The sequence below is a fragment of the Epinephelus fuscoguttatus genome, linkage group LG6 (genome assembly GCF_011397635.1).
Source record: "Epinephelus fuscoguttatus linkage group LG6, E.fuscoguttatus.final_Chr_v1".
Taxonomy (NCBI): Eukaryota; Metazoa; Chordata; class Actinopteri; order Perciformes; family Serranidae; genus Epinephelus; species Epinephelus fuscoguttatus.
Window position 1 is genome coordinate 42,131,388 of NC_064757.1, and position 23,307 is coordinate 42,154,694.

The 23,307-nt window shown below is 40.8% G+C and overlaps 1 protein-coding gene across 2 annotated transcripts in view; it reads right to left on the reverse strand.

The window, feature by feature from the left end:
- bmp2k (BMP2 inducible kinase) overlaps window positions 1-23,307 on the reverse strand; it is a 67,376-nt gene that overhangs the window by 12,670 nt on the left and 31,399 nt on the right. For both annotated transcript variants that reach the window (XM_049579975.1, XM_049579976.1), the window contains exons 5-15: window positions 19,009-19,130; window positions 15,130-15,211; window positions 10,845-10,977; window positions 9,371-9,474; window positions 9,205-9,284; window positions 8,744-8,892; window positions 7,425-7,615; window positions 7,210-7,344; window positions 4,199-4,458; window positions 3,896-4,065; window positions 2,709-2,828 (exon numbers count right to left, since the gene is read on the reverse strand). In XM_049579975.1, the coding sequence (XP_049435932.1) occupies window positions 2,709-2,828; window positions 3,896-4,065; window positions 4,199-4,458; window positions 7,210-7,344; window positions 7,425-7,615; window positions 8,744-8,892; window positions 9,205-9,284; window positions 9,371-9,474; window positions 10,845-10,977; window positions 15,130-15,211; window positions 19,009-19,130 (1,546 nt within the window). The remainder of the gene's footprint in view (window positions 1-2,708; window positions 2,829-3,895; window positions 4,066-4,198; window positions 4,459-7,209; window positions 7,345-7,424; window positions 7,616-8,743; window positions 8,893-9,204; window positions 9,285-9,370; window positions 9,475-10,844; window positions 10,978-15,129; window positions 15,212-19,008; window positions 19,131-23,307) is intronic.

Genomic DNA, 23,307 nt, shown 5'->3' on the forward strand with positions numbered 1-23,307 from the left:
GTGTATTGGCGAATCAACGTGACATGATTATTCTGGGAGGAGCAGAATTAGCACAAAACACCTCAGTCCAAAAGCTACATCCAATGATTAACCGTCTTCTTCTGGAATGAAAGCAAAATCAAGCTGAAAGCACAGACTGTAAAAAGGAAGTGGATGTAGCCACTGTGACGTCACTCCTTGGTTTGTAGGCTACCGTTTGAAGAGTCCAGTTTGGCATTTTGGCTGCCATCTTGTTTTTTTGGAGCCAGAAGTGACCATATTTGGATGAAAGGGTGGAGCTGTGGAGGGGCGAGGGGTGGATCTGACTGAGAGCAATGTAACACTACCATGGTAGCGACTTGTCAATTACAAGGTAGCCACGCCAACAGCATACCTTGTTTTATCCTCTTTACTCTAAAAGGAGAAGACAATTTACATCATGCTGTGTTGGAGAAGACTTAAAACTAGTGTTTGGGACCATAAATATACAAAAAAATGTTTACTGAGGTAATAAATCAAGTGAGAAGTAAGGTCAATTTCTCACAGACTTCTATACAATCGGACGTCTTTTTTGCAACCCGTGAAGTCACAACAGGGCTGTTCTGCCATGATTAAAGGTGGCTCAACACCACAATATTGGGTATTACTGCCATTTTTTGTTGTTGTTGTTGTGCTTGCATTTTTAACCAATCATCGCAACTTTACTGCAAATTTGACTATATCAGGTAAAATCTTCCTGCCCTCTATTGATAAGCTCAGCCCACCTCTCTGTCTGTGTATCATGAGACTACGGCTGCTGTACCTGGGCTCTGTGCCTGAGACAGAGTCACACACATACAGTGGATACCTGCTGGCATCAGACAGCCAATGTTACCAAATGTTATTAACAGATTTAAGGACAGAGGTGAGCCGTTTCGGTGTCCGTGTGAGATTAATGGCTCTATGTCAGACGTTAATCACTGCTGTGGGGCTTCTGCCCCACAATATGACAAGAAGGGATGAGATCATGTTCTGCTTTGTTAGGTTGAGCTAACCAGGCAGAGACAGCAGAAGGAGAGCAACTCAGGTAGACTGTCCTTCAACGCTGCTTCAAACAGCCATGATTGGTTGGCAATCAGCTGCTGATGCCTTCACTGCCCACCCCTCTCTATCACCACAGTTAGATTCCAATTCTGTGGGAAACGCTGAATGCTCATAATAATGGGCTCCAAATCTGTGACGGCATCACAACTATTCTTTGAAATTGTCACCTGCCTGCAATTTTACTGCCTAAAAAAAAGACCCAAAACATAGTGACATGCATCGGCTTTTTTTGTTTGTTTTTTTGTTTTAGTAAAGCTGCCATGAAATGAGGCACTGCGAGCCGCAACAACCCCAAAACAGCCCTCGAAATCTTGGAAGGGATGATTGCTGTTGTTCAGGGTGTGAAGGCTGGTCTTTGTGGTATTTGTCCCACCCTTCCAACACTGTGATTGGACAGCTGGGTAAAAAGTGACAGTTACTGCTTCTGTAGTGTTTAACCTAAAGATTTTACAACTCTCAGCGACCAGAGAAAGTAGGCAAAAGTGCAGCGCTGAGCATCAAGCTGGCTTGATTGACAAAAAGTGTGATCATTAGAGTCGCTCCCTGCTGGCCATTAGAAAGAATGCAGGTTTAAAACACTTCCTTATTGGCTTCACTTTCAGACACGGAGGCTACATCCACTTCTTTTAAACAGTCTGTGGCATCAGGTAGAATCAGGTGTTTGGCACCGTCTGAACACCTAATAAAGGTCCTCGATTTAAAGATCTGCAAATGGACTGCATCAATATTTGCTCCACATGGTGCTCCAATATGTCATATTCTCATATATTCCAAATCCATTAAAGATAAAGACAGCATGAGAAATCAACAACAGTATGCGCATGAATCATGAAATTTGCTCAAAGCCGTGGTTTTTCATTAGATGGTCTATGTTTTTATTTTTTAATGTATAACATTGTGCAGTGTTGACATCACTCAGCCCTAATTAGTACCAGCCATGTGTCTTTACACTGACAGGTTGTCACTTCAGCCTCATTATGATCATATTGCTTTTAGTGCCGATGGAACTGCAGCAATTTTATGCAGCTGTGTTCCTTGTTGGACACAGTGAGTTGGAAGTTTATGCACGGAAAAGGAAATTGTAGTTTTATGCGAAGCGCCTCCCTATGAGTTTATATGTTATAGTGAGACCTCTATGTGTGTTAGTACCTTGCTCCAGCCTTTGATCCAGTCAGGGAATGTAACCCCCAGCAGAGTTAGTGCCGTGAGAAGACTCAAACACTTCTTCCAGCTGACTTGCATAAAGGTTTGTTACAGCAGGGTGGTTAGACATGATCACCACCAAGCCCAGTATTAAAGGCAAGTGCTGATTGCAGTGGATTAAGAAAGGGCTTTCACCACTTCACTGATGTATCTGCTAAACCGACTCACAAGTTGCTTCCTAATTTAGTCACAGAAGAGCCTGGGCTCCACTTTTCCTTATATTTTATACTGACAACAGAGGAACTAATCTGCCGACCGACACTGGGAAACAAAAGAAGAATCTGATCATTGGTTTAAAGCCCCACTGTGGGGTCTGTGTGGCATAGGAGCACCTGACAGGAGGTCAGGTGGGAGCAGAAGAGCTGGACAGAGGGGGCAGAGAGGGGGGGGCAGGTGGCTCCACAGTGTTGGGTCCTCTCTGTAGAGACTCCTCTAAGACTTGCCTGCGCTGGCCACGAACGGGACCGAGCCAAACAGGTCCTCTGGTGGCAGGGGCTTGGCGGCGGAGGCAGCAGGTTGCGGTCGGTCCGCTTCAACGCTGGCTGTTCTCTCCACTGGCTTTTCTGTATGTAGAAGATCAGAGAGGGGGAGATACTTAGAACATCTAGGCCAGTGTTTTTACCCACATAAAGCTCTCAATACTTAAACGCAAAATCACTTTTAAACATGGAATTAACACAGGTTGTCCAGAGGTATCAGACACTTGCATTTATTGCTTTTTAAGACCTTGTAAAGTTAATTCAAATCAAATGCAAGACTTGAGACAAATCAGATTTTTCTTATTCAAGCATTCCCTGTGCAGAGATAGGTTTTATTTGGGAAAATAATAGAGTGAGTTACTCTACATTTTGCCTGTGAATAAGTGCACGTATAAAGTTAAGTTTTAGGGTTAGTAGCAGGTTAAAAGATTCATAACACCAGAAATGTGGATTCCACGCAGAAGAGCTTGACTCATTTTGACATAAATAAATTAAAAGATGGATAAGTAAAATTAAATAAATACGTTTGTGGCGATTTAGACCTTAAAAATTCAAATTTAAGAGTTTATAATGACTTTTTAAGGCTATAACATTGAACTTAAGACATTAATTGCAGACACCCTGTAAGAAACTACGCTCCACCTGGTGATGATTTCTTTTTCATTTGCATAATTGCAACTGTAAATAAAGTATGTATCCTATTTTGGTTTGTCACATATATATTTTGAACCACTGCACATCCCCTCTTACACAGGACTGTATTGCTCTTCTACTTTAAAAACAGATCTATTTTTCCTCACATTTTTCAGTTTTTCTATTGTAAATGTTTCTGTTTTATATCATTTATTGTTACGCACCAAAACACCAACAGATTCACTGTATGTGCAAATCTACGTGACTATAAAACTGGCACTCAGAGAGATACCTTCTGTCTGAGACATCAAAATTTAAATTTTACTGACAAAAAATCTTAAGAAATGTTACATCTTTATCTGGTTCTGTAGCAAATATAAGTACAGTAATAGACAATCATGCAAAAGGTGCCAAAATCTCCCTTTAAAAGAAAAAGAAAAAGTCTAACTTTTCTCATTCTCAAACAAAAGTAAACCAAACATAAACACAAACAACAAAATCATTGACAGGTCACTTGCTTGCTCTGAGCATGTCGAACTCCCGGTCGATCAGCTCCTCCTCGGTCAGCTTGGAGAAGTTGTCCTCTCCAAAAGGGTTCCAGCGCGACATGTCAGGGGGGTTACTGACTGTACTGTTGCAGCTCTGAGAGGGAGGTGTGATCCCATCTGAGGCAAGCAGAGGGTTTCGACTGTGGAGACAGAACAACAGGGAGATAACCTGTTATGGGTAGGATTCACCAACGGCTGTAAGATAACCTAAAAACTAAAATCAAGGATAGAATGAGAGATACATGTTCAACTGGTAAGTTCAGAGGACATTACCTTGGGTTAGTGTAAGAGGGATCCACAGGCGACGGTCCACCTATCTGGACACTTCCAGCTCCAGCAGTGGGTGTTGTGGTGTTATAGGAACCCAGCGGGATCTGGAACTCAAGAGGGGAGGACATATAGGGGAGAGGCTGCTGAGCGGGATGAAGCTGCTGCTGCTGCTGATGTTGTTGTTGTTGTTGATGTTGATGATGTTGCTGCTGCTGCTGCTGCTGCTGCTGCTGCTGAACAAAAGCCTGTTGGTACTGGTGCAGCTGTTAGGGAAGGAAGAGAGGGAGAAGAGGGGGACGGGAATGAGGGACGGACCTTTGAGTTCAATGGCGCACAATGACGGCAACAAGATGATGAAATGTTGTTAGAAACCAGTTCTGGATTTGGAAAGCTGGGGACACGGTGGAGGGGAGGGGTGAAGGAATGAAAGTCAAACAGCACGTAGGACAACAAACTCAACATGTTCCAAATGCAATAAAGCTTAGTTCACACTTTATAACTTTGAAAGTCATCAAACCGCTGTATTGTTCACACTGCACAACAAGGCTGCAACTAGCAATCATTCTTATTGTCAATTAATCTGCTGAATATTTTCTCAATTATTTTGGTCTGTAAAATGTCAGAAAATAGTGAACAATATCTATCACAGTTCCTTAAATTCCAAAGTAATGTCCTTCAATGTCTTTTGTTTTGTCAGATGCCCAAAAAAACCAAACAAAAAAAAGGAAATCTCCATATCTGAGAGGCTGTAAACAGCATTTTCTGCCATTTTTGCATGAAATTTTACTTTAACAATTACTCGATTATCAAAATAATTGGTAAGAATTATTTTGTCATCAACTAATTTCTAAGTCTAATCGTTGCAGCTCTGCTACACAACTTGTTGTTTTGTAATCAGAAGTCTTTCAGTCATTGTAGTTTTCCCACTACATGACTGACCAGCGACATGAAATCAAAGACTACACAATCTTTTATCAGGAGGAATCTATGATGTATGTCATGTGATGCACAGATTGAACCACAACCCAGGGTCAGGGGGGTGCTTAGTATAGAAATCAGTCAAGAAAAACTAACAAAGCAGTGCTCCCATTAAGTTATAACCCTCATGAGTCAAAATTAACTACTATCAATTACTCAGGGTTAGGGACAGTTTTCCCAAATGTTAACTGTCACATAAAACATGACTTTCTTGGGGAAATACCTGCCGTTTACTATTAAGTTTTCTTGGTGATTTTGTGGTCCTTACACTGCTTGTGGGATTCTACTACTTTGACTCCCATCATGCTAAGGTTGAAAAACATTTAGCATAAAATACACTATGTCTTGTATACACTGCCATGGCTTTGTAATGGTTTCAGCCATGCTGCCAAATCTTGGTTGAATGGACAATTTTCACTGAATTTGCACTTGCCCATGTCCTCAAGGGTAAACTGGCAGCTAGCTAGCACAAAACGGGGCTGACTGATAAATATCAGTTGTTATGAATAACATGTTAACTGTTGGTCACCTGCAGACTAGCATTCAGTTGCACTCCCTCTAACATTCACTCTTTTAAGCGGAGGTCCTTAGAAAATAAACTACTCCTTAGCTTCTAAATGTTTTAGTTTCTTCACCAGCTTTATCACCTTCTTCTAAAGGAGGCTCCTTCTCCATTGGAGAATTAACATTAAAAAAACATAACATATTTCTTACATTAAAAGACCTGCAGCCACAACAAACCCACTTTAACTTGAGACCAACAGAAGTATCTAGCAGCTTTGTTAAGGGACTGCAGCTCAGATACACAGTAGTGCAGCACCGTGCAGATCTTTGAACACAAACACGACTTTTTTGTAAATTAACAAAAGGATGTACAAACTCAAACCTCAAAATGAACCTTTTTTTTTTAAAGATATTTTTTGGGCGTTTTTAGCCTTTATTTGACAGGACAGTAAAGTGTGAAAGGGGGAGAGAGAGAGGGGATGACATGCAGCAAATGGCCACAGGCTGGACTCGAACCCGGGCCGCTGCGGCAACAGCCTTGTACATGGGGCGCCTGCTCTACCACTAAGCCACCGACGCCCCTCAAAATGAACCTTTTAACATGATTCATGTTTCTGTACATCTTAATTCTGCTATTGTTGCTCCGTCCTCTGCCTCCTTTTTTCATGTTTTCTTAACAAACCACGTTTGTAAAAGCACTTCTGTCTGTGCACACACCGCTGCTGTGCTTTTAAAGTGCTGTACAAATAAAGTTGATCTGTTGTCACACACCATAAAACAAATCTGCAGTCACTTTGAAAAGCTTCTAGAAGAAAGGAGGAGGTCTAAGATCACAGAGGAGAGGCTGCTGTTGAACATTTATCAGGTATCTTGGGAATAAGAACAGTGATTTTTTTAGAGGTGCTCTCTTCCCCTGCCTGCGAACTGCTTCATATGTCGGGATGCAACACAGAGGAAACTGCTCGATTTCACCCTCTGTTCGATCCCCTTGTGGCTTCGCTCCGACCAGATTGCCTCTGAAATAAAACAGATGGTACGCGTTCGGTGGGAAACAGACTAAAAATTGCGCCGCCCTAACAGAGCGCATTTGGAGGACCTGTGTTTGTGTGTTTGATTCAGTAGCTGCGTAAATACTAGTTTTCTGAATATTTGGACAGAATCAGTAGGAAGTTTGAGCGTCTGCTTCCAATGCTGCTTGGCACAGACGCGAAGCAACTCGACTAAAGAGGACTGGCTGCCAGTGTTTGGAACAGAGAGAGCAATTTTAGGCCATTCTGACATTAAATGAAATATTCAGCTCCGTGTTATTTCATGCTGTGTCTCCATGTGTTTCGCTGTCATTTGCTCAAACTATTTATTACTGTTTTGGATGAAATCTTCAGCTCAGAAATTATGTCATGATTTTGACTTAGAAGCATCCTCAAATGTTTGAATGCAAACAAAAGCAAATTCAATTTGATTGATGTCCATTTTAGGGCAGACAGTGAATCAAATCGAGCCTCGGCAGCTTTCAGGCTTTTGAAAGAACTCACCATGGCTGCGTACTGAGCCTGGGCCTGAGCCTGGGCAACCTGCTGCTGGTACATGGGCTGCATCATCATCTGCTGCTGCTGGAGGAGGGCCTGCTGCTGCTGAAGCTGGAGGGACTGCTGCACAGCCTGTTGGTACTGAGGAGGGGAGTAAAGGGAATTAAAATCTGAACATTTCCTCGCAGCGACGGCTCCAGATGTCAGCGTGGTGGATTTACCTGGAGGTATTGGAGTTGCTGTGCATTTGCATGTTGTTGCTGCACTGCTTGTTGTTGTTGGTGGTGATGTTGTTGTTGCTGTTGTAGCTGCTGTAGACGCAGGTCACCAGGCTGTAGCTGCTGCAGGACTCGGTGCTGCTGACTGCTGGGCTGGGGCTGCATGGATGGCTGCCCAGAGCCAGGGGTGGGAGCTGAGTGGACAGGTACAGATCGATGGATGTATTACTTATTACAACACCTCACTGAGCACAGAAGCCAACACAAGTAAACTGTATAACTAAAGGTGCTCTGATTAATCTGCCGATGCTCATTCTAAATGGATCAGTGGTCTCTATAAAGGATGATCAGAAGTCAATCAGATGATGCAAAAAATGTGAGACAATCGATCCCTCTTCTCTAGATTCACTGCAATGTTCAATATAATCTGATGACTTTTACTACAGTACTGCAGGTCAAATGTGTGCACTATTGAAACATCCAAAAGTCATTTATATGGGATAATACAATCAATGATAAACCTTTTTTTTTTAACATTCAAAGGTTTTATTGAGGTTTTTGCATGAAGCCTCGAATGTCTGTTGTCATATTTTATTCTCATCGACTCCCTAAAAAATTTAAATATCCTCGAATATTATCCTCAGTTTAAATCAAATGATTCACTGGATTAAAATGAGTTGGTCATTTTTCGTAAAATTGACTTTCTCTAACAAACAAATGTAATTTATGGTGCTGCTAGACCGCCCTGTTAATACACGTGCGTGCCTCTCTTTGTGTGCGGCAAGAGGGGGAGCAAATTGTTTTTTGACCACAGTGAAAATGTGGTTTTTGAAAGGATAAACACCAACAAATATAGATTAAAGCTAAATATTTCATTAGTTACAAACGTTATGAATTTTAAAAATGATTACATCAATGTTTTTTCAATAGATTTTGACTTTTGGACTTAACAATACCCTAGAATAAAAAGAAAATGTTGGATCACAGATGTCAACAGTGAAACAATCCTAGGCAGCCATCACTAATTAGTACAGCACTGATAATATTAGTGCAGCCTATTCTTTATCTCCAACTGTACAGAAATAACTAAGGTTAAACGGAATGAACAGACAAGCAGTATTTCAGTATTTCAATGTTGATTGAAGCTTCAAAGCTTTGAAACATTTGGTGCAGCTCTAGAAAGTACCATTTGAAAATCATACTGTAGGAACTTCACAGACACATCTTTCCTAATACATACTAACACTGTATTTGCATAAGATAAAAACAGGTTTAGTTTTCTGAATTTTCATATAAAAATCAGTCTCTTATGTTCAACAAACCTTTCTGGCCGTTGCTGACGGGTGCTGAAGGCACGGTCATTTTGACAGGGGTGACAGTGTTGGCGAGGGGCAGGACGTTACTGTTTGCCGCTTTTGGCCTCTGTCTGGGAGCTATCGATGTTTCCGTTGGGCCCACAGCGTCCGTTATCCTGGAAAGAAGGAGTCAGAAGTTGTGGTTTTATTTTCCTCGACCAACATCAATAAACTGTGCCTCTTAACATTTGGTTTATGCACAACAAGGTTAGTATGGCCCTGATGTTTATATGTGTTTTGTATTTTAATTTCAACCCCGAACAGTGATTTTAACTTGTTCTTTTCATTAGCTTGAAGACACCAATTAGTCTTAAAAAGCCATATGCATTAAATACAAACTATCAACCTTAACAGTCAATTCATCAACACCAGTGTTGGCATATCTACCATAAGAAAAAATAAAATAAGAAACCGTGAGTGAACAGTACCTGGCTTTCGTCATGCTTTTCCTAGCAGCGACCTCACTGGCTGTTAGAGGCTCTGGGAGCGACGTGGGGATGGGAGAGTTCTGGAAAAAGAGCAGGAGAATTACGTTAATACAAAAATGACTGCAAAGCCTAAAGCCACGCTGAGTCCTTTGTTCCAGCTACTTACAAAGAGATTTGGCACTGGACAGTCTTTTCCAGCTAATTTGAAGGCAAAGTAGGACACTTGGTAAATGTCTGGTCTCTTCTCCTGGTCTGGTTCGAGCATATATCCTGGAAAACACAGAGAGGTTATTTTTATTTTACCAAAGTAATGACATTTCTTTTCACTTGGGCATTTCACTAAATGAACAAACCTTATTTATACAGTAAGTTTCTTTGTATGTTCGTGTGTCTGAGTGTTTTTATATGAATGCATGCATGGATGTCTGTTTATTTGCACATTTACAGGACCATCACGAACCAACAGACTTAAAACATGTTTGCCTGGGCCATGAGTAAACTTAATTCCAAAAAGCACTGCATAACCTTATAGACAATATGATGACTGTCTTTAGAGAGCAAACCTACTGGAGCATGAACAACAATTACATTTGTTTAAGTGCAATAATTACATTCATACAAGTGCAATCACTATTCTAGATTCTAGGACCACTGTTGCTGGCACAGACTCACATCCTTATTGTGGAGGGCTTTCTGCTTCACACCTATGGACCTCTGATCAACGCTGAACCAAGGTTACTTCATTTCCATTCCATATCAAGACTGCAAAAGCACTAGGTGCTCTAGGAAGTACATGGTACCAGAGGTCCCCCACCCCTACCCCGGCCTCTTTGACAGCCACGTCTGGCCCATGTAGTAGAAACACAAGCGCATCAAAGATGTTCCTGTGCCTTTTTACTGCATCAGAAGTAGCCTTTTTAATTTCCTTGTATACTGCGCAATAAAGATAAAGGCTTTTGATTCTATTCTATTTCTATGCAGCATGTTGTGCAGAACATCACTGGCTGATTTATTATTGTGCATCTTCTCTCTCTGGCCACTTGGAGGAGCTCTCGGTCAAGTAATCTGAAAAGGGAAGCTCCACTGCAGGATGCATTTACAGTAGGGAAGTGGAGCAACTTGAAAGCAAATAAGGCTGCCATGACTGTCAGTCCACAACCGGTTCAAACAGGCTCAAGTTGTGTAAATGCTTAAATCAGTTACTGATCGCTCACACAGCAACACTGTCAAAGTAACACAGCAAAACAAAGTTGTCGGTGTAACTTGCAGTCTAGCTAATGACAGAAATACATATACTGAAAAAAGAGCTCCTTCTGGAAAACCCCCACTGAAGAAATACTCAAACTTCTGTGCTGCATTCTGTGTGACTGTGTTAGTAACTAGTCTTACTGACACAGCAACCTTTCCTGTAACAGTATCAACTGTAATTACAGGACAAAAGGTACACATACACACTTCTAGAGAAATGATAAAATGCTCCAAAATCATCAGAACAAACACACACTGTTTAAAAAAGACAAATTAGAAGTCATCACGCCCATACAGTTATAAAAGGCGATTCTGAGGTGGTAATTTATCACTCCAAACTCATTAGAAGACACATTTTGACATCATAAATCAATGTTAAGTCCCAAACTTACTGATTAAACAGTGCAACTTGAAGGAGAATTTGGAGTTATCTGGAACAATAAAGGTTCCGTCACATATGGCAACTTGACTCTCCCCAAATGGAAGTGCGAAGAAACACAGCTTGTACAACAAGCATCCAAGTGCCTGTGGAGAAAACAGAAACAGTGATGAGGAAATTAAACGCCTGAACTCAATCAACTTTTAGAGGGTGGGTGTCGCTTGAAAAGATCAATGCTGGTGTCAACACAATACCTGAGTTTTGATACCGTATTGTATTCTCTGTTCACTGCCTTTGTTTCAGAATCTAAAACCTTTTTTTTTTATTATTTTTAACAGGAAAGTTAGTTAATTTTGTCTCAACGCTTGTTTGTTTAAAGGTAAATGTTGCCATTTTTTTAACCAGCACTGTGTCATCACAGCATGTGTAGATGAACAGCGTTTGGCTTCTCCCTGTGCCGCTAGCACCTGGAGCTCCCCACCAATCTGCCATGAGACCACTGGACCACTGGGTGATGCGTTTCGCCAAACACTGTTCATCTGCAAACACCGCGATGACACAGTGCTGGTTGAAAATCAGCAACGTTTCCACTTAAACAAAATGCAGCTTAAAACCAACAAAGTTATGATTCCAAAAAAGGAGATATCTGACCAAAGAGGACACAAACAAGACTACAAATCTGACCACGTGTTTGAATGCTTGGCAATTTTTGATGCTCAATGTTACAGACTCGAATTCAAGTTGTAAACCTCCACTCAGAGAGAGAAAGGGGAAAAAAAGAATTAAGAGGGCCACCAGAAGAAACAAGAAGTCTGTATGAGTTACAAGAAGAAAGTACAAGATGTAACTTGCTGATTAGTTTTGTGTCTCAACATATATCTTTGCTTTATAGAGGGCTAAAGGGAGAATTATCTGTGGTTCTCATCAGCACTCATCAAAATACAGGAAATAGAGATGAAAAAAAGACCTCTACAACCACTTAACATGTCAAGTGCAGTCCATCCCACAGGGAGCCGTAACTCTTTCTCTACCCACTGAGCTACACAGGACTGCTTAGCAAAGAATTAATGTTCCTTATGTCGCTGGCTAAAAAGCTGCTTTTAAAATCAGGCCCAGAGTCTGCTCCCCTGGCAATATGGCTGTCCAAACAAATCCACATGCAAAAGTGCTCTGCTCCCAAATCATATATTCAGTTGGCGCTATATTTGGCTCCAGCATCTTTTTGTTGATGATGCAGTTGGAGATGAAAGAGACTTTGGAATTAGCCACAGCGTTTAGGGGATGTCTTCCCTTTAAGCGCTGTATCTGAAGACGGATATTCTTCACAGTTCTCTCCACTCAACGGGCTAATCCAGTCTGATACTAAACTCCTAATCTGAGTCGGACAGCATATCTGCCAACAAGCCCCAGAATGCATGGATAAATGTTAAATATGACACTTGTGTGAGGCAACAACGTATTAAACAGCAGAGTTTTAAAACACGTGGCTAAACATAGAACAGGAAGTGAGAATGCAGGGGGTAGTCTGCAGGAAGTTGGTGTTTTTGTTGTACGTCCCACAGTAGTTCCTTCAACCAGAGGCCTGTTTGAAGCTTCGGTCTATTCATCTCATGTAGAACTACTACTGCAGACTGATACATTAATCCACTGTGACAGGATCATTAAAGTAAACATGAAAAGACTGTTTTCAGTGGCTGTTTATTCGAAGCCACAATTCATCATCACAGATATGCATGTGTTACTGATTCAACTCTTTGTTCAATTTGTCCACTATCCAAACTGTCAATAATCCAATGCACGCCTGAGACAACGGCATAGAAACACAACAAAATGCAGTCAGACTTCTGCATAGTGTCAGCCCAAAATTTAAAGAAGCAGGAATTTAAGTTTACTGTTTGTAGACAGTACTGCCAGCTAAAGTAAAAGCCAACCACAGATTCAGTCTCATTTTGGAACAAGCTTTGTCCGCTTTGCATTTCGCCTCGTATTTGCATTTTTTCAGCACAATATCTGTGATTTTTGTAGCTTCTTCTTGGATGCATGCTGCTTACGGTCTGGCACCTGGCTGTAACTTTTTTAAAATGCTCCGATCTCACCTGCACTCTGTGCCCAGGAAGAAAATAAGAGAATACAGGCAGAGGACAGAGCCAATACACCACCACACACCTCAAGTGGGTCATAAGTAATGATTGAGAGCGATCACCTCTGTATGACTCTATACCTTGTTCTGAGGAAATCTGGCATTAAAATGCCCCTTTTCCACCAAAATTAGCGTGTGTGTGTGCAGGGTGTAAAATTAACACCCGCCAAGCGCTAATGGAAAATTTTGAATTGCATGTGGTGTTTTTATGTGTTTCGACCATTTCTGCCAGCTGTGTCAGACAATTTTGACCCTCGCGGCTTATTGTTCATGTGCCGGGAACGCATGACATCAGCTACCGGAACCCTGGGCATTCTGTGGTACTTTTTGAGCAAGATGTGGCGACACATTTCTGCTGTGAAGCCAACGCCAGAAGAGGAAAAACGAAGATGAACATGTTGGATTTCGACAGGAAGGACAGACAGTTAAACGGAGTACAAATGTCGCACGGCATTTTATTGAAAAATGGAAACTAGACAACGCTGGCCAGCCGCAGTCATGGCTGACCTACGACCCAGCCTTTGCCGCAAGCACGCCAAAGAAACACAGAGGACAGGGTTGGATTTTCCTAAAGTTGGATTTGAATTATTTTTAGTCAAACAAGGCACACTTTTTTTTTATTTGGCTGGTGAAAAATATGTTTGGCCGGTAAATATTTGGAGATCACTAGCAAACAGCAGATGAGGTAAAAAGTTCATTTTACACCCTGTGTGTGTGACATGAGGAAACCTGTTAAATATAGGCAAACGACTGCTTTCCCATTGCCAGTGACTAGTTCAATGTCACAGGCAGGCCAGAAAACAGGTTAGTAAATGGTAGAAAGCAGCATGGAGGCCTGTGAAAATGTTACAATGTGTACCTCAGTCTCTCTCTCAAACTCAATGCAGACTAAATGTTGAACAATGTTCGAGTGCTGCTTGGATGGAGGCAGACTGTACTTTGTGGTGGCCCATCATTGCATCTTGTCAGCAAAGAGGCTAAAATTAAAACCTCCACCTGCGCATCTTATTGCTATCACTGCAGATTGAAGCCAATTGGAGCTGGAGCCGTTAAATACCCGTGACTACTGCAGAGTCATCTGTCTCTGGAGTGAACGCGGATTGTAACCGCTCCCATTAAATACAAAAGCCAGATGTTAGTGGGTGTTAGCGGGTTTTTGCGCAGAGGGAAAGGGGCTTGATAAACAGTGCATTTTCTCAGTTAACTCAAAAATTAATCAACTGATCATCTGATTTTTACATGGACTGCTTCACTGAAAGCTAGAATTGCAGTATTGCTTGTATCCTCAATTAAGAGTACTTGACATTAAGCTTTTTTTAAAGGCAGTGATAGTTGAGATACTTCCAAATTCTGTTATGGTAATTTTAGAAACATATCCTTGTGTACAGGAAGCTTGATATTATTTGTTTAGGTAGTTTCATTTGTATTTCAATCTGCACTGGTTAACATACAGTATGTGTAAATATTGTTGTATACATGTATGCTTCTTAATAAAACCCTCTAGAACAATAATCATTTCAGCAGTTGTTGTCTTTGGAGTCTTGATTCAAAGCTGTATATCAGCAGAACGTGAGAAAGTCCAAGCAAAGATCACACGTTTATAATGCGCAGAGTGACCCATTAACAGCCGCATCTTTATATGCTGGCTGTTTTAACTCCCCGGGTGCATCAATTTACACCGCTCCTCAAAATGGCTGCAGTCCAAGCCCTTGTTCCTGCCTCTCTACCTCGCACCTTCAAAAAAAAAAAACAGCCGAGGCCTATTTCACATGAGCTTATCGAGGTCCTCGACTGGGCCTAATTATCTCAAAAGGAGGGAGTATAGAAAGAGACAGGCAGCAGGGAGAGAGGAGCAGGACGAGGCAGAGTGTAGTGAATGATGTTGCTCAATGTTTTATGAGGGAAAAACACTGTTGGAGAGCTGGTGGAGGCAAACAGCCCCGAGCGAGAGACTGAGAGACTGAGTGAGGGAGAAAGAGGAGGAACCTGTCGGGGCAGAGTGACGCCCAGGACACTGCCAGGACAAACCGGCCCTGCAGGGTGCATAACACACACACGCGCGCGCGCGCACACACACACACACACACACACACACACACACACACAAATACTGTACACACATACAAATACTGTACACACATACAAAGCAGGCCCTTACCCATATATCAGCCTTAGTGGTGATGGCTTTCCCTGCGTACAAGTTAATCATCTCTGGTGCCCGATATGAGAGGGTCGTGTACCTGTGAGACACAACAACAGGAAGTTGTCAGTTGCAGGTCAAAGTTCAAATGACAAAGTACCAGAGGTGGTTTACACAAGTACAGTGCTTAAACACAGTTTTGAGGTACTTGCTCCTCTTTTTTTTTTTTTTTTTTTAAGATTATTTTTGTGGGCTTTTTGCCTTTAATAACAGGACAGTTAGTGAAAGGGGGAGACAGAGAGATAGAGTGGGGACTGACATGCAGCAAAGGGCCACGAGCCAGATTCGAACCCACGGCCGCTGCAGCGAGGCACTATCCACTACGCTACCGACGCCCCGTTGTTCCTCTTTTAATGGTAAACATAATCTACTTCCTGGCAACATTCAAAAAATGTTTTGTGGCAGGGAGGGGGAATATAATTGAAGACTCTAAAAAGATAATATTTTCGGCAGATATATAGACGAGGAAAGGTTGTGATAGGGGAGTGCATATTTATTTTGTAACACTGGGTGGAACTTGGACTCTAAATAAACAGTCAAAGTACTTATTTATCTAATTGGGTGGTAAATAAACTGGGGATGGTTGTATATTAGTTGTAAATAAATTTGGGAATTTGTTGAAATAATACATGAGTTAAAAGAAGAAACGTAAGAAAGGAGTAGGTACATATAAATTTTACTTCTGCCTACTCCTTTTCAGACACTGTTATCTTTGTCTTGTTTTTTATTAAGTTTCTTTTTATTTCTGGCTTGAAATAAATCATTTATCCACTTCATTCAATGCTATCTTATACTTCTACTCCACCACATTTTAAAGGGAAATGTTATATTTTTTACTCTAGTGTATTCTTTGGCAATTGTAGTTACATGTAAGGTTATTATTCTATATGCAAAATATATAACACACTGAAAAATATATGATGGAATTGGTACATATTAAACTCCTCAAGATTATATACAATTTAAAATTAGCTCCACCTCGACCAGCTACAACATTGTAATAGTACTTACATGTAAATGCAATCCAATCTGATTCAAGTCATTTAGTACTGAGTATCTGCTGATACGGAGTCCCAATCCAACACTTCTTTTTCCTAAATAATTCAGATGCACACTGCAAACTTGAAGTACCTTAAAGTTATTAAAATCAATCCACTTTATATGCTTAACAATTGAATAGTTCCGTAATGTATTGAGAAAAAAAACCTGCACACAAACTGTTCCTTAATGTTTGTAATTTAATATTTTTTGTTATAAAATAAGTTTAAAATAACAAACACTCCTTTTAGCTGTATTTCGTTGAGTGTTTATTTTCGTCAGCAGTAAATCTTTTGCGCGAATGAGGCTGCATTAATATATCACTCTTATTGGCTCTTTGCTCGTGGGGCTTTTGTTGCACTTGCAGTGACATGGTGAGTGTGGCTGTCGTAAGCTCTGCACCCATGTCTGTTTCTCCTCTGAGCCGTGGGGCAGTGACACACCATGCGCCATGATGACAAAAGATGATGATTCAAGAGACTGTCACACTGAGCTGAAATAAAAGAAGTGCTCATAACTTCAGTAAATAACATGAACAAACCATCTCGTACTGTGTTTTGCTGTCGTTTATGGAGTCTGGTGTTTCGTTGTAGCTGAATGAGAGTTGGAGAGCTGACGATAGTTGCACTCGTGTTGCTGTGCATGACAAAGGATCAGTTCGGACGCCGTATAGCTCAGTATAGCTGATCTTGATAAGTTTAAAAATGCCTTGATCGGCCCTGTTAACTATCTTTGTGTGTTTTGGCTAGGGATGTCCCAATCTGATCTCAGATTTAGGCCAATAAGGCTGATATCTTATTTAGATTGCACTACATGTTTGCTCTCCTGCATTCCTGCTAATGCTAATATCCTACACAAAACTCTTTACTGACTGCACCGCCGCTTAATGTCACTGAAGACTGTGACCCATACACACATGAAACGCTCACTGTCTTATTTCCTTTCAATGCCTAGTTATCCTTTTTAACTTTTATTTATATTCTAAATTTTTAAACATATATTTTATCATTATTTTTTAAATTAATATTTATTTTTTAATTATTTTATTATTTTTTGAAATTTCTATATATTTTTATTTTCATATTTGTACATTTTTAAATATTTTATTTATTCTTAATATATTATTATCTTTTTATTTTAGTACTTTTTAATTATTTTATCTTATGCCTTTATTATTTCTCCTTTATTATTATTTCTGTCACTACCTCTGAGCACACTGTCCATTGATGACACATGGGTGCTTCAGTTTCCCGACATAGAGAAGAAAAAAAAAAAACAATAGAATGTCACCGCAAACATTGCCAAACACTTAGTTTTGTTTTCTATTCAAAGTCATTCTGATACTAATCAAAGCAGCTGGCTATGTTTTGGTATAAATTCAGCTGGGTTATGAAAATGCAAAAGCTGTCTGAGTCACCACAGTTCAGATGGTTTCTGTATGACCAGAGAAGCATGAAGCAGAGTTTACACAAGGTCATATACTGTCGATAAGCACCACACATTGCCACACATTTATTGCCGCTATAAATGTGGGAAAGTTAAAAGGCCAGAGCTGAATGGGCTTCTTAGATCTGACACACAAACAAATTATAAACACTACATCAGTACAATATAGTAGCAAGTGCTGGGGTTGTGACCACAAAGAGTGCCACATTTACCACCTCCCACTGCACCATCATCTGCAACAGATCAACAACAATTTGATTGTTTGCAGTTGTATGTATATGTTTAGTTTACGTGCAGTGTACGACTCTGTGTTTGGTAAACAGAGCTATTCTGATCTGCTCCCTGTGTGCTTTGAAGCTCACTCATTTGCTTTGTGGACACAAATAAACAGACCTTGAGTTGCAGCACGTTGAGTGAAACGCTGTATTTGACAGCAACCTGGCCGCACGCCAGACTTGGTTTGGATAGGAGTATTCTGAATACTGAAGGTAACAACACCTTTCCCTCACATAAATCTACCAGCTGTAGGCCATCTTCAACAGGGAACTGAGGAGATCCAGGAACTAGATTAAATACGACAAAGTCCCATTTGTGCTGTTTGTGTTTCCACTACATCTGAATAACCGTGACGATGAGACAAATTAGGCCAAATCCAAGGCAGTGTTATCATGTTGTTCTTTGTCATTTTCTCTTGTGTGGCAGTGTGATGTTTGCATGGACGTTGGAAAGGAGATGAGCCTTTCTGGTGTTTCTGAGTGAATGTTTTCGGGTTATTTTTCTGCTTTTGAAAGTAACTGCATTAAAACAATTTGCAAATACACTTAGAGTTCTCTAAATTGTTTATGCTCGCTCATTCTTGTTGCCTCAATCTTTTTTTTTTTTTTTTTTTGGACTAGTTGGAAAGTTTGCCCCGTAACCCTGTTCAAACATCAGTAACCTTTCAAGAAATTTCCATCGTATCACCGATGTTATAAGATTTGAGTCATTAGTTTGATAAGTCAGTGCAAACTCTCCCTTGATAGATTGTGAGCCATGATAAATATTATCTCAGTAGCAGGGACTTTTCGGGGTGCAGGACCTAAAACGGAAACTACAAATGTTCCTGCGGTCGAAATGCAGGTTAACTTCCTGAGTTTTTTAAAACAGTCCTGGGTTTCCCCCAAAGTTCCTGTGGTGCAAAAAGTCCGTTATATGCTGGTCTTTTTTAGTGAGAGTTTTACATGACTTCACAAATTTACACACCACTCTGACAAGTACAACAATATTGTTACAGCAGCCAGAATTATGGCTCTAACATCTACTGTATTAAGTGACCTGCAGAACATAACATCTTTCATTGACAAAGCAACTTACTTCTTAATCTCGTCCTCCACGGCAGTCACTCCATCTTTATGTGGCAGCAAAATCTTGTGAGTGGAACTGCCGAAGTCACACAGCACATAGTTTCCCTGGTCGTTCAGCAGGATGTTTTCAACCTGGTAAATGAACAGACAGATTTTAGACGTCAAAGGCACTAATGAAAACATATCAATGACAGAATATAGATGCACTGACAGATGCAGTTGAATGTAACTTTCTCTTCACTGGCTTATTTAAACGCAGTGTCACTCATCATCCAATAACAGAGCTGCAAACCCAGAACGTTTGGATCTTCATTTGCAGTCCAACCCGCACCACCCACAGGAAAGGAAAATGACAGCAGCAGAAGATTACAACTGAAATGAAAACATGTTATTGTGTACCCGAAAGTAATAGTTTTTTGCCATTTTCAAAGTGTTACAACTGCTTTTGCTTTTATTATAGCCGTGTTTGTGTTTGAGGTTTCATATTTTACATTTTAAACCTGCTGTGGGAGACATCATGTGTCCTCAGCCTTCTGTGACTGTTCTAAATGTGTACAACTTATTTTCAATAAAATCCACAGTGTAAGTGTTAAATGTAAATCTTTAGAAAGAAAAACGGAAAATGTTTTCTATTAAAACAAGAGATAAAATGTCATTAGGAACACACATTGGGCCTTATTTTACGCCCCACGCAGAGTGGAACAGAGCGCAGCACAACTATCATTGCTAGTTTCAGATCGACGCAGTTGTCATTTTCACAGCCAGCGCCCACGTTGTGTGAGCAGCAAAATGTACTTGTGCACATCTGAGCGCCCATGTGAATGTAACATGAGGTGTCTTAACATGAGGTGTGGTCAAGGGCATTGTTAGTGTATTGCTATTCTGAGGCAGCAGAAAGTGACTGCTTCACTGACCAACAAACACCTGGTCATAAGTCAGGATGGTGCAGTATATTTCTGCTATTTAAAAGGTGCATTACACAGATCGTAACCTCGCGCCTTGATAGGTGGGTTCACAACATGCATACAGTCTGCTTGTTACACACACAGAAATCCACGGCTGTCCAACTCTCCATTAGGAGAGACACTGTGTGCAGTAACGCACGAGGAGCAGCGTAACCTCACTGTTTATGTCCGAAGCTCAATGTTAAGTTGTGTTTCCTCTGTCAAGTTTATTACAACAGTTTCTAGTTTTGGGGCTTAAATGTCCCGCGGTATTTGCGTTACTCTCAGCAGAAAAGTGCTTGCTGCTTCAATTTGCCAGATCTGCCAAGTAAATAGCAATATGCCAGGTGTAGGTGCACCTGGCTTTTGGAAGATGATGCTCTGACTGGTTGTTATGCTGATAACACACCTTTGATTATAATAATTAAGGGACTAAATGCATAACCTTTGCACCCAGATTAAGTGCTGTTTAGCTAGGCAAAAGTGGAGTGGGACACACCCTAAATGCACTTGCACCATGCACTCTGAAGAATTCAAATAGGGCCCTTTCTTTCCCTATAGGTGGCAAAATCAACATGTCAACATCTGCAGGTTTAAACTGCTGCTGCTGCCATTTGTTTTGTCAAATCTTTTTTATGTGTGATGACCTGACGATGACCAAACAGCTCTTTTCCCCATTACCAGTCTGCATCCAGTATAATTTAGCAAAAGCAAGACTGTGGTCATGATTGAGACGCATAATGCTATTGAAATTACATCAGTTGTGACTTGTGTGTTGTTGTGAAATGTTTGTGGCACACAGATGAACAAACAAACAACCAAGCCGAAGCTAATCCGCAATTACATCATAATGGGCATGGAAGACAATTAGTGGATAAAGTCGCTTGTAAAAACTCACAAACTGATTTAATACACAGTGATGGAGTAGTGGGACAAGCCCTCATTACAGTAATTCTGCCACAGGAGCCTCATCAGAGCTGTTCTGTGGCCCGACAGTCAGGAGGCACATTTCAATAACAAGTGAGACTGAAAGCAGATGTGTTTCTTATTTGTATGTTATCAGATGGGTTCCAGGCATCGGTTTTTAGATGATACTTTTAGGACCACAGCAGGGAGATTACAAGCCTGAGTAACAACATGACAACAGCAAAGCAAGGAGTGAGGAATGGCTGAGCAAATGACAGAAAAAATGAAGGCAGGTGGAGGAAAGATGGAACACGAGAAGCAAGACAAAGTGAAGAGGAGAGACCAAAAAGAGTATCAAGAAAAAGATTTCAAACTGTCCAAGGAAAAAGCTGAGCTAATGAAAGCAACACAGTGTCTCAATGCTGTTGACAGCTCGGGGTTAAGGGGCTTTTTTTGCACTCTCACTTCCCCTGGCGATGCGTGACTGGGCCTCCGTGGTCTTTTGTATCCCTGCGATGTTATGTAAGCCATGTAGGCTGAACAGATAGATACAGACAGCGAACAGAGGACAGGCCTGTGAAGCTGAAGGGACCGCACTGTTTAGAGGCTTGTCCAACTGGACAGAGTACAGCGGCCCACTGATGGGGCACTGAGGAGAATTCAACCAGGGTGGCTGGGAAATTACCACTGGCCTCCAAGCATCAGCAAAACGAGGGTAAATCTGGCTTGGAGCCACCCTTGGTTTAAAAATCTACTCTTACTAAAAAAAACAAGTTAGCTGAAAGTTAGTGAGGAATTTCAAGATGGAACGGCTATTCTGGCCTGCACAAACGGTAAGTGCTGTGCAGGATTAGGTGGAGGAGAAAGAGGAAAAGGAGGTGGATGAGCAACGAGTAGGGGGGTATCGAATAAGAGGAAGGAGAGGAAATAAGAGAGCATGCTGGCAAAGGAAGCGGGGGAGCGTAAGAGGAAGCAGAGGAGCTAGAATGAGCAGTGAAACCAAAACGTTCTTTCTTCTGCTGACCAAGCACATTTACATCACTTAAGTTTACAAACACTATCTGGTATTAAATTGAATAAATTACTGTTAAGGTGGCAAACCACAAGTTCCTCCTTTTGATATTGTCGACATCTTTTCAAATCTGCTGCTGTAGAGTCAGTGCAGAACTCCACGCTTCAGATCCTGCCAAACACTGTTGAGTGTATTGTGACATCTTTTTTTAAAGAAGTCTTAGTTAAGGAAGTTGCTTTAACTTCCCAGATATTCTTTTAACAATTCTGTTCCTGTTTTCAGGGATTAACATGTGCAACCTTTTACCAGTGTACTGCATGTTCAGCTTTTGGCCAAAGCACTTTGGGTTTTAGTGTTTTTCTCGAGGAAATGCCATGATTACTTATCATTTTTGTCAAGGGTCAGAGAAGTAAATGCCTAACCAATTAGTCAATAAGTAGTTAGCACTGTCACTTTACAGCAATAAGGTTCCAGTTTCAAACTTGCAAGCCTGCTGTGACCCGTCTGTGTGTAGTTTGACATGTTCTCCCTGTGTCAGCGTGGGTTTTCTCCGGGTACTCCAGCTTCCTCCCACAGTCCAAAGACATGCAGGTTAGATTAATTGATAACTAAGTGTGAACGTGAGTGTAAATGGTTGTCTCTATGTGTCAGCCCTGTGATAGTCTGGCAACCTGTCCAGAGTGTATCCTGCATCCTGCTCAATGCCAGCTGAAATGGGATAAGTGGTAATGGATAATGGATGGGTTAGAGTAGTTAATGCCTAACTAATTAGTCAATTAGTTTAGTTTAGTTTATTAGGATCCCCATTAGCCACTGCAATGTAGCAGCTATTCTTCCTGAGGTCCACAACAACTTTACATTTGTGACGGTTTACAAAACAACTCACATGTAACAGTGAACAAAATAACAGGACGAGACTACAACATTCACACAAATAAGACAGCTCTTGGTAACACAATAATTAAGATATATGCTTTTTCATGATTTCATTTGGTAAGTAACCGCCAGCTTGGGGCTAAATTTTGCTCTGATTACGTGATGATGCTCCAATATTGTAATATTAGACCAAGTACTGACATAATACTGTACATTCACATCTGTATGTTTCCATACACACATTACATGTGCATTAAAAGGAATAGTTCCCTGGAGAAACTATATTTTTACCCTGCATGAAGTTCATTACTTGACTAGTCACTCTGCAGAAAATGATTTGACAGCAATGAATGGTTTAAGTCATTTATGTAGCAGAAACTTCAAAAATTCTCGAGCTCCAACTTTTATAAAGTTAAGGATTTGGCTGTTTTCTCAATCAAATATCTCTGGTAATTGAAAATCCTTTGGTTTTGAACCATTGGTCTGACAAAAGAAGCAATTTGAAGATGTCACCTTGGACTTTTCTTACATTTTACATAATCGAAAACATTCCTAATAAAAAAAATCATAA